Source organism: Pelobates fuscus, chromosome 3, assembly GCF_036172605.1.
Source record: "Pelobates fuscus isolate aPelFus1 chromosome 3, aPelFus1.pri, whole genome shotgun sequence".
NCBI classification, from domain to species: Eukaryota; Metazoa; Chordata; class Amphibia; order Anura; family Pelobatidae; genus Pelobates; species Pelobates fuscus.
In genome coordinates this window covers 360,879,829-360,892,289 of record NC_086319.1, presented here as the reverse complement: position 1 = coordinate 360,892,289, position 12,461 = coordinate 360,879,829, and the positions used below count along the sequence as shown (strand labels likewise).

The window sequence follows — 12,461 nt, the reverse complement described above, 5'->3', positions numbered from 1 at the left end:
GTGCATTTGGTTGTATTTATATGTATATTGTTGTATGTACTTGTGCATATTGTGTATGTACTTGTGTATAGTTGTACATATACACTACTTGTTTATAGGAGTATGTACATGTGTGTGTCTGTGTATGCTGTATATAAGCCTTCATGCATATCCTGTAACTCTTGGATGGGAATTTGTGCATTCTTAATATAAGTAATTGTCTTTTTACTCTCCCCTTCTAGCACCATCTTCTGCACTGTTGCTTGTTGTTTTTTTGTTTTTTTCTCTCTCCCCCCTCACTCTGTGATCTTCACACAATATATTTAGGACTCTCTGCGAGAATGGTGTCTATTTTCCATCAAACCTGTGTCTTATCTGCACTCATGATGCTTTAACCCCTGTATCACAACTCAACTTTTAATTCTATGTGTCGTCTTGCTCAGAAATGCTTCAGACTTGAGAAATGGAGGTTCTCCCGAAAGCTTGTCATCAAAAAAATTCTGTTAGTCCAATAAAAAAAGAATTGCACCTGTTTTTTAAGGGGTTGGGCTTACATTACAAACATCCCCCAAAAATAAGCTTGGGCTTATTTTTGGGGATGTCTTATTTTCAAGGAAACAGGGCATATATAAGCCCTAGTTACTAGTCGCTAGTTTGCTAATCTATGTTTAGAGAATTTTCCCCGAACATAGATTAGTGGGATTCCATATGCAAGTAAGCTAATCTATGTTCAAGGAAGATTCCCCAAACATAGATTGCGGGATTCCATTCGCAAGTAAGCTAATTTGTGTTTGGGAAAGTTTCCCTGAACATAGATTTGCAAGATTCCATGCCCTAATCAACTGGTCTGGCCCGAACGTTGACCTGCTTTCTATCACATCAAAATAAGCCCTAATGCGTTTTTTTTTTTTTTTTTTGGGGGGTGGGGGGGTTAATATAAGACCCGGTTTTATTTTCGGGGAAAGAAGGTATATATATACATATATATATATATATATATATATATATATATATATATATGCAGATTTTTTTCAAATGATTTTACTTTGTGCTTCAATTATCTTATCGTGAGTAGTAGGATAACTAAATTTTACTTTTGTGGCATTATATTGTTCAGATTTTACATATATTTAAACATTTACTAAAATCATTAAAACATTTTATGTATATATGAAATTATGTAACAGACTCAGAGATACTCGGCATCAAAGCTGTTTAATTACATATAGCAGTTCAAATTACATGGTCATAATTTTTAAACGAGCATGGCAGTTAGAAGACATTTTGCTAGGACATTGCTGCTTGTCAGTTACATGAGATAGTGATTTTAACTCTTGGTCTTAAAAACGTCTCTGATAGCTAGTCTAACAGATATCAGATTCATCAGATATTTTAGAATGTCAACTAATTTAACATATCAAAAACAGACGTTAAATAACTTTTTTTATATTATTATAAAAAAAAAGTTAACTATATCGGTAAAGAATGGATTTGTGGTTGAAGAGGAGATCGTCTGATATATAAAATGCTTAGAATTCATGCAATAAGATCAATTGTTGCTGCCATTTCTGCTATATCGCACTTATTCACATTGCGCTTTATTTTGCCGTAGCCTTGGATCCCCCAATCTTCACCCCAACTGTAGGTAAAATAAAAAATAAAAAAATACATAAGAGTTTGAACATAAAACATTTATAATATGCGCTATACAGTATATTTACTTTTACAATGCTGTAAATCAGTAAAATCAGAGTATACTCAGCAGCAAATAAATCAGAGTATACGTGTAAATCAGAGTACGCGTAAATCAGAGTATACTCAGCAGCAAATGTTGCACTATGACTTTTCCCACCAAGTACATGGTATAGTAATAGGCCCTATTTTACCAGCTGTAACTATACAACGGTTACCAGCTGTAACTATACAATTAATTTTTGCCCTGCAGAAAAAAAAAAAAAAAAACTATATATACTAGCGAGATAAAAATATAAAGACATAAAATATAATCATTAAATATTATTTTTTTTTTATATATATATATATATATATATATATATATATATATATATATGCAGAACAAATGCCTTAAGGTATTAAGGTAAGGTATTATGCCTAACCTTTTATAAATAGCAAAATGCATATCAAAATTTGTCATGGGCAATGGAGGTATTCACACACTGCATTCTGCACACAGCATTCACACACTGCACACAGCATTGACACACAATATGAAGTAATATGTGCGGAAGAAGTATATATATATATATATATATATATATATATATATATATGCCTTCTTGACCCCAAAATAGCAGTCAGATGTCTCCTTGGATCAAGCAGCAATTACCCCACTTATTAGAAATGATATCCCTGTATGTTATGTTTTTGCAAGTATTTATCCAATTGCAGTTTAAACATCTGCATGGACTCTGATAAAATACCTCTTCATGCAGAGAATTCCATATCTTTATTACTCTTACTGTAAAAAACCCTTTTCTTTGCCTTAAAGGAAATATCCTTTCTTCCAGCATAAATGTGTGACCTTGTGTACTATGTATAGCCCTGTTTATGAATATATTTCCAGATAATGATTTGTACTGACCCCGAATATATTTGTATAATGTTATCATATCCCCTCTGAGGTGCCGTTTTTCAATACTAAAGAGATTTAAATTTTTTAACCTTTTTTTTGTAACTAAAATGCTCCATTCCTTTTATTAATTTTGTAGCTCATCTCTGCACTTTTTCTAGTGCCATGATATCTTTATTTAGAACAAAATTGCACAGCATATTCAAGGTGTGGTCTTACCAGCGATTTATAAAGAGGCAAAATTATATTTTCATCCTGAGAATTTATGCCCCTATTTACATTACAAAACCTTGCTGGCCTTAGCAACTGCAAATTGCATATTGCTGCCTAATTTGTTGTCTATAACAATTCCCAAATCCTTCTCGTGTGTGGTTATCCCTAATTCACTACCATTTCGGGTGTAAGTTGCTTGTGCATTCTTGACCCCAAAGTGCATAACTTTGCATTTCTCTACGTTAAATTTCATCTGCCATTTTAGTGCCCAGTCCCCCAATCTATCCAAATCCTTCATATGGTTATGCTATGATCTGTGCATATATAGATCATCGGCACAATTTACTTTATATTGTAAAACATCTTTTTTTCTTGTATTTTCCAATAATATCCATGTTACCAAAAAAATATGAACAAATTGTATTCAACAACTTACCTATTCTTTATTAGCCAGTATTCCTCATCTTCCCCATCCTCACCTTTTTCAGTCCCATAACCCTCAATGATTATAGCATGGTTTGCGCTGTCTGCACAATCACCGTCAAATATCCCTGTTGTAAAATAATACTAACGATATTAAATAGAAATATTGCTTATCTACTTTAGACAGTTTTCAAAATAACAGCTAAAAAAGGGAGAGAAAACAAATTGACAGTACTCTCATTAATCAGTGAGACCCACAAGAATGTTTTAATGTGGGTTTAATGCTGCTATTAAACTTTTCCTCCAAAAACCTTATGGAAGAGGGAACAAGTGTCATTGAACAGTTGTCATCAACATAATGCCAAAAGCATGACTGCTCGGCTTGGTAGAGGTTCTAAACTCTGTACATGTTCCAGACATTCCATAATCCCTCACTTGCAGATGTGACACCACTAAGTGAAACTTAATCCTCACAGTTTTGCAGCAAAGAGTAGCAATTAAACAAAACACCAATACATTGTATATACATACATAAATTGGAGCCGGTATAATACAAATCTGTAGAGATAAAATATAGCAAAAAATAGTGCAATATTGCCAGAACAAATAATTGTGGAGTTGATAAAATCAGGAATATCACTCACAAGGAGAGCGCTATTAACATCATATGGCTCGGATGGAAAGCGTGGAAGGACACTTAAAGGAGGTCCAACTCCTATTACTCCTAGCCCTATGCATACCCCTGGTCTTCTATACAATACATACCAATACATTTTAGTATTTTTTTTTGCAATATATTACAATACATATAAATAACACAATGGTACCTCCGTGTTAAAGCAAATGCCTTGTTAAAAAACATTTTAACAGCAAGTGGCTCATAAAAATATATTGCATGTTTTAAGGTAAATCTATTTATTTGCCTTGAGTGATCAAAATGAAAATACATTGTTTTTATTCTCATTATCTATAGAATTATATACTGTATTAAAAACACATATTTTTTATAGTATGTCAATTAAATGGAACTGACAACAATTACAACATACTGTTTATCTGGTGTTACAGGATATAACTGTGAAGCAAAAGAACAAATCTTAAATGTATCATCTTCTCCTGAAAGGTCTTAAATATTCATACTTCACTTCATGCCACACTATCATTATGATTTAAGATTAATACTCAATAGGACTGAGAAACATTATTTCCCCCTCCCCTCCCCCCATAATGGAGAAAAGTAACAGTTAAAGAGATTGAGAACAAAATGCAAAAAAAATATATGATGTAATTGGATCATCCCCTAGACCAATGTTTTCCAAACCAGTCCTCAAGACCCACCAACAGTCCAGGTTTTGTCAGTCTCTCCATTGGAATAAAACATGGAAATACATCAATCCTGGACTGTTGGTGACCCATGAGGACTGGTTGGGGAACCAATGCACTAGACAGATAACTGTGCTAGTTGAAGAAGTGGCCAGATGTAGTACTCAGGAATCAGGAAGGACTTTCCATATCTCCCCAAGTCTAAGTAAAATGGCAAGATTTCACTTTGCTAGTATTCTAGAGATTTGGGCGTGTGTCTTCTGATGTTACTGTGATTTTTAGATATACCATAAACCATCCTATTTTCTTTCAACTGAGACCGTGTTGCCAGTGTTGCATTACCAATCAACAATGATCAACTCATGCTAGTGTCAGTTAAGTAGAATTGACTGCGTAATGAACAAACTCTTCATTCCTCAAATGTCTTTGCTACTAGAACCAACTCTTATAATCTCATTATAAAATTAGAAAGTATTCTTAGATCATGAATGTATATATTTGTTTAAATATTTGAATAAAAGTGAGTTACATTATTATTATTGCCAAAACAAAGTTACCTTCAAAGTACAGAAAAAAATCAATGTCTACTCCAAACCCGACAGTGATGGGTCCTTCGAGAGCTACTGCGGTTGCCATGTTTATTTCACCAGGCAATATGTAGTATTTAGTTGTATTTAGTTGTATTGCTTCATCAGGATCATATTCACAGGTAAATTTCTGGTTGTAAATATAATTTCAAATAAAATGAAAGTATCAAATAGCAAAATAATAAAACATGATTTAGAAACAAAAAGAATAAAAAATACAGTTATTGCTTGCATGCATGATTATTTGCAGACATAAAACACTACCTTCATGACAAAAATTGGAGGAAGCTAGTCAGCATGCCAAGTATTTTCTGTGAAGTTTTATTCATCAATGTAATGACTCACAAATGCCAAACAACATCTTACAGATTCATGAGATATGAACAGCAACCCCATTGAAAATTATTGGAGGAACTCCTCTAAGGTACATCTGGTTAATTATTACTCAATTCCTCTGGCCTCCCCGATGGACTCACTGGCAAACCTAATTCCAACCTTAGACAAATGACCATGGATACAATGTGGCATCCACATAGTAGCACAGCTATACAAAGATGGGAACATAATGGCATTCCCAGATATGAAATCAGAGTATAACCCTCTATAACTCTTCTCATACCTCCAAACTGAATCTTATTTGGCCTCAAACAGACCCTGCAGACACAATACCAAACTGGGGAAACCGATGTCCGGATTCAAACTGATATGCATGCACACAAAACTGCTTAAAAAGATGATTTCTCTAGACTACCAACTACTTCCTCAGGGACTTGAAAAAGTCTGAGTTGAGGACGAAACACGTAGGACGCCCAGTGGTGAATACGCATTGTTTTATATTGATATTTAAGTTATTAAATTATTTTTATACTTTACTCTGGAAAGTGCACATCAATTTCTTTATATATTCTCTCTTGAGCTACATATCCAAGTTTATTGATGGGGGTATGAAGATGGAAGGATCAAGTTGAACTGAAGGAGGAATTTTTATACAAGGCTGTTTTACATCTTTAAATTTGTGAGTAGCCACTTGTAAATACATCTTATATGATCCATCTCCACACAGTTATTTGCTATGTTATTTTATCTACTCTCAATTTAGCAGATTATCCCCTATTTTGTCTATATATCAAATACAAACATGCATGCATTTAACTGTACACTTTCGTATTGGGGATCTATCTAAAGACAGCCAAACCTGCAGATCTCATTACAGATCTCTTTACAAATCTCCCTTTCTAACACAGCCCAGACCTTCTAAGGCTGTTCAATCACATACATCCCAATGCAGCTCAACGAGAAATCTTCACAAGGCACGTACTCTGGGCAATGCCTGTCTTTTGAGTTTAGCGTCCCTGAGTGAAACAACCAGGAAGTGACAGGGCCAGTTGTCTTATTGACAGATAGACGGTGTAACACATTTCATTTATAACAGTGACAATTTTCTGCTTACAACCTCCTGTTGATTTAGAATAATAAACTTAAATCTTAGTGATGGAATAAAAAAAAAAAAAAAACATTCGTGAGGTCCTTTGATTAATAAATGGTATTGGGGGCTTCTGGTTCCTCTGCATTGTACGGGGTGGCTGCCTCTTGGGTGGTTGTAAGTATCCACACATTTTTTGCTACTGGTGCTCTTCAGCACCAAATAAGTGATCCAGGGTGGTTTTAATTATAGCTCTAGGTTGGTTCCATGCCAAGTAATATCTACTAGATGAAATAATGGCTTACCTTCTGCGTATATTCATAATCATCACTCTTCATTACTCCTTGCTTTGCCACATATGCTAATGCATCAATTGGAAAACCACCACAGCAGCCATGATTACTAGGATCACAGTCCACAAGCTGCTGCTCACTCAGGGCAATGAGTTCATCATTCTTTACACACAAGCGAGTTTCTATTGCGCCCACCTTAAAAAAAAACATTAACAGCATTCTACAGCATTCTATTTCACATATATACATTAAGAATGATCACCAATCTATTAAAAGTGTTATATTAGTTGTTTGAATAGTATAATAGGATTCAAGAAGGCAGTGTTTAGAACATACTAAATAGGATTGGCTGCTAAAAAAGAGCCTTGTTTAAGCCCCACCCGTTGTCAAGTTTTGTAACTTGACTGGCATACATAAGGAAATATAATCCACATTTTTCTTTTTATATTTTAGGAAATCTAAAATTCTTAGAAAAATAAATACATTAAAAAAACGGAATAAATAAAATTAAATTCAGGCACAAGGAGCTGTATAGATGTTGTTAATTGTTATTATTGGTGATAGGATAGTCTCCATAAAACTGTCAGAACCATTATTACAGCATTATTACAGCATTTGTAACAGCTCCAACTGCTTAAGGAAAACAGCTATCTATGTTTATCTAGTACCCTCAGCATATTGTGTCCTGGTGCTACTTGACATTACTTAATATAAGGTCCCACATGTAAAGACCATCTGACTGTTCCAGTACAGAAACACCTATGCTCCATATGCTTGTGAAGACCCAATATAAAACTTTACTTTGCCTACTCCATAATTTCTCCACCTCATAGATCCCCTAAAATCACTTTGTGGTCAATGCACAATTGTGAGCCCCTCTTTCAAATCCCAAATGTCCTTCTTATCTACTTACTATTCTTTCAACAGAACAAGTTTATTTGTAATACTAAATTTCTACCTTCAATTATTCCCTAGACCAACCTCTTGGTTTCCACTCATCCCAGCTTTCACATATGTTGTATATTTGCATTCAGGAACATATATACACCTTTTCTTATTATAGCCATATGTCATTTTGTCCCTCTTTTGGTTGTTCCTTTTATTATTCAGTAAAAAAACTACAAATTAGGGGATCCAGATCAGTTTTGAATGGCACTTATACCTAAATAAAATAGAACTTTTCATCCATATGATTTGTGGATTGCATGCAGGAATAGCTTAGGCAAGAAAATATTTTTATCAAGTAGATATTTTTCATCATGTAAATAATAGTGTACATAAAAAAACTAAACAAAAAAAAAAACACACATTTTGTTTCACTTACTGTTGCAAATGCCCAGCAGGATCCACAAAGACTTCCTTGATCTTTAACAGGGGTCACACATTTTGTTTTCCGCCAGTCAACTTCTTGTGGAATGTTAACATTATTTCTATAACGCATTTGTGGAACCTCGCTGGTTTTTGATGGTAATTCTTTAGGAATAAGGCAGCTCTTCGATTTCACATCTTCTGCTGTCTGAAACATGAGCATATTATACAGTAAGAAAAAAATGTATGTAATACGATATAAGTATGATTGACCAATCATAAACAAAGCTGCTATTCTACATAAAGTGCATTAAAATCAACTTGGGTTGTCTACAAATAAATCCTTTTATAGTGATATGTGTAGTAACTTGATAACTTATCTGGGTCCTCTGGGTGCCCATTACTGTATCTGTTCTTCTCCAGAATGAGAAGCTAGATATCTTTATAAAATAAAGCCCATCTGATCCAGGACCACACTTATTATCTGAGAGCTTTCAGCTGACACTCTCAGACAAATAACTTGGCCCTACATGACTCTCCATAGCTCTGTAAAGCTATATGGAATCTCTTACAGAAGAAGAGAGGAACCAAGCAGGACCAACATAAGTTGTCAAGACCATACTAAAAACTTGTTGACTACTAGATTGACTACTTTACTTACTTATTGACAGACATTTTTATATGATAGTAATTAGTTAGGAACATTGTCTAACATTATGATATAGTTTTCAGATAAAGTCTATAAACTTACCATATCTGCAAATTTATTCATACTAAGTCTATATTTTTTGAGACCTTGATCAGCCAGCTCATTATGCTTCTGAACCTTTTCCCAATTGGCCTCCCAAGCCTTCCTTCGAAATAGCTCATCTTCAGAATGTTGGTATTTTTTCCCTGACATGCAAAACATCATATAGTTCAATCTGAATATGTTAGCAAAATCATTACATATTGTGAACATTTTTAGAATGTGATGAAAATGTAATCAAACTATCAAATATAATGTAAAATTGTTATAAGTCTTGTGACTGTGTATATACTCTTTTTGTCTCCCAGCTCCTATCTAAGCACTTAAGTGAAGGAAGAGGGACTAAATTGCACTGCACAGGACTAGTTACAAAAAAGCAATATGGAGTTATTGGATGGTGTGACATCATCAACCATGGTCTGCCTATTGGAATAATAGGCAATACTATTTATATAATTTTCACCAGTATTATGTGTCATTCATTATATTAATGTAACATATCTTGAGGTTACCTTTTCTTAGACAGGGTTATATATTAAAATCAGAATTTTGGAAAATCAGAAAATGGACTAAAATCCAGATTGCACTGATGGACCATGATCTTACACACTACGTTGTAGAATTTTTCCATATCAGTTATTTTTGTATAATTTGGGAAAATAACCTAAATAAAGTTGCCTTAGCGTTTGCAGCATCTTTTACCATCAATCTGCTTCACTGTTATTAAATTGTACAAGACCCTTTTTCTATGATACCAACAAGTAAAAGCAGTAAATGTATAAAAATATATAAAGCTACATTTAACACAAAGCTCACTTTTTTAATTCCAGTGCACAATGCATAATGCATATACTTAATAAATAAATAATTTTTAAAGTGCATAAATTAATTGTTTCATTTATTTTCTAAGGCACACTGTCAGGTCATTAACCATTTTTTGTATTTCTGTTAATTCTAGAGATTTGTTGGGGATTCTTCTACATCAGGAAGGTGAGAAGCTCCACATGCTATGCCATGCATGTAAGATGTAAAGCTTTACATCAATTCATTATTATACAAACATAACACATAATCGGAAAGTATTAAGGAAATGTCATTTATTTGACAACATTTGTCTGTACTGTTTGCATTCCTATTCTTTCTCATACCATGTGCTTAGTGATAGCTGGATGAAGTTTCACCAGCTCCTATGTTCCAAGTTGAGATAAATGATGTGAGATGTATGTATTTTTGCTATAATGATTATATGAATTTACATAAGCCATGTGTTCATAAAACATACACTCTTTGGGGGATATTTACTTCTAACCCTTTCCTCTACTGTATTCATTAGCTATCGAATTTACTTACCATGTTTTAGTTTCCAGGCGTTCCACTCTTGTTGAAGGAACTGTGACGCTGAGGCACAGATCACAATTACCACAAGCACAAATAAAAGATAATTTAAATGCATCCTAAAAAAAACATGTAACATTATTTGGTTTGCTAAATAATAATCACTGTTTTGAAAAATAGTTTTACATAATTTATACTTAAAATACAAAAAAAAAGGCAATATTTTTTTAAACCATTTAAACGTCAATAAATATAGCAAAATTATCATTAACATTGGCACTTAGTATATAAATATTATTAAATAAACCATATAACAACACTAGTTTAAACCCCCAAAGCACTGACCTGAATGATAGGATTTCCAGTAGTGAGTAAACTGTAAATCATGTGCCATACACTCAGCTGAATATTTATATCCTAGTATTAAATTCCATTATCATCTTAAACATTTACTTCAGGAAACAACATCAGAGTTCTGTTAATCAGATTAGCAGAGACAGTTTGATTGATAAGACTTAATAAATAGTTCATGGCTTTAAAAAGAGGTGATGAAAAAATATAACAGACCACAAAAAGACATGCTCTAATTACCTTTACCACCTATGCTTTTTGGATAGGTAACTGCATGACGGGAAGGAGCAGTTACTGACAGCAACACCTATCAATGCTTTGTCACCTATACTACTAGTGATAGAGGTAGGAGGATTCTAGACATGTGCAATTCGTTTTGCTCCGAATTTTTAATTTGGACGAATTTCTGAATGTCAGAATAGCTAAATTGCCGAAGTGCCGAAGTGCCGAAAGTGCTGAAGTTGCCAAAGTTCCCACGGTATTAGGGAGAACGATCTACCACCGCCGCTCAGGAGTGGGGGCGGGGGGGAAATAGGTCCCCCCTTATTCTTCTTTAGGGCCCCACCCGCCGCTCAGGGGTGGGGCCGGGGGGGGCAATAGGTCCCCCCTTCAGTTTAAAAGCCCCTACTCATGCAGCACAGGTGGGGGCTCAGGAGGGGGGACATTTTTTTTATTTTTTAAATATTTTTTTAACATACATGCCCCTTTTTAATAGACATGCCCCTACTCGCAGTATAGCGAGTAGGGACAAAATTTGCTAATACTAAGTAATTTTTACATAGTATTAGTAAACTTGTAAATTAGTAAATTTGTCTGAAATACCAATATAGGTCTTTCAGCTTTTTGGTAGATAGCTCCCTAATACCATGGGAATTAGGGAGTTATCTACTAAGCGGCTGCATGACAACAGCCGAAGTTGCCGAAGTGCCGAAGTACTGAAGTTCCAAAGTGTACAAAGTTCTGAAATGCCTAAGTCCTGAATTTCGGAATGCCGAACCAAACCTAATATTTTCCCCATTCACATCCCTAGTGGATTCCTGATACAGTCACACTGCATATATACTAAACTGGAACCATGAAAATGTATCCTGGAAATAGGAGAATAAAATGGGTGGGAGAGAGGAATGTGACTGTGGACGTAGAAGGACAGGAGATGCAATCAAAATGGAAGAGGAAGATCAAATAAAGGGGAAGGACAGCCGTAGAAAAGGGTAGTTAAAATGAAGTACATTCTATGAGAGAGTCTGTCCTGTGGTCACATGCACATGTTGCACAACTTCAAATTCCACTTATGAATTCCACTCCTAACTCTACTTGTGAAAACCGTCAATAAAACCTATTTGTGGAATAATTCTTGCGGTGCTGTTGAATGATCTTGGCCATGAGCAATTTCTCCCATTTTTTAACCTACTTTGTCTATAATTCAACAACTTCCCTCTAAACCACTCTTATATCTATTACTCTCAAAAACCACAGCCCACATTTAAAAGTAATCTCCATTTACACATTTAACATTGTGCACTGTGCTCCCAAAACTGAACCATTTCTCTTCCAAAGTAAACCTACTTCACAGTGTTAGGTCTCAACCAAGTTTCATAACCACAAGCAGCTCTTTATTATTCATAAGATCACTACTTTTCTCAATCTCTGGAACCTTTGCAAAGAAAAGGTTGATAAGATAATTTTGTAATGCTATCTCCCTTTAACATCCTACTGCAGAAGCCAGTCATGAGGACTCACTGACAACGTATGGCTGTCTCGTGTCTTTAGCATCTTCATGCAGAGATCAACCACAAGTTCTCACTGGCACGTGGTGGTTGTATCCTGCCTTTAAAATCTTGCACATAGGAAGCAATCCCCTGCTATATTATCTTCCCTATTCCCTATT

General features: G+C 34.6%; 1 protein-coding gene across 1 annotated transcript; it reads right to left on the bottom strand.

The window, feature by feature from the left end:
- Nucleotides 1-1,175: 1,175 nt before the first annotated feature.
- LOC134601389 (uncharacterized) lies at nt 1,176-10,634 on the bottom strand. The gene is made up of 8 exons (XM_063445865.1): nt 10,568-10,634; nt 10,238-10,341; nt 8,891-9,033; nt 8,156-8,347; nt 6,844-7,026; nt 5,086-5,245; nt 3,219-3,333; nt 1,176-1,618 (listed from the first exon to the last, which is right to left on the bottom strand). Exons 2-8 carry the CDS (start codon nt 10,338-10,340, stop codon nt 1,516-1,518), a joined length of 999 nt encoding a protein of 332 aa, XP_063301935.1. The 5' UTR covers nt 10,341; nt 10,568-10,634; the 3' UTR covers nt 1,176-1,515.
- Nucleotides 10,635-12,461: the final 1,827 nt, after the last annotated feature.

Bases quoted from the DNA above. Each gene is read 5' to 3' on its own strand.
- LOC134601389 (XM_063445865.1), bottom strand. From the start codon at position 10,340: ATGCATTTAAATTATCTTTTATTTGTGCTTGTGGTAATTGTGATCTGT. The intron at 8,348-8,890 runs GTAAGTTTATAG...CTCATGTTTCAG, and splicing joins TGAATAAATTTGCAGATATG to ACAGCAGAAGATGTGAAATC. The intron at 5,246-6,843 runs GTAAGCCATTAT...ATTTACAACCAG, and splicing joins ATTATGAATATACGCAGAAG to AAATTTACCTGTGAATATGA.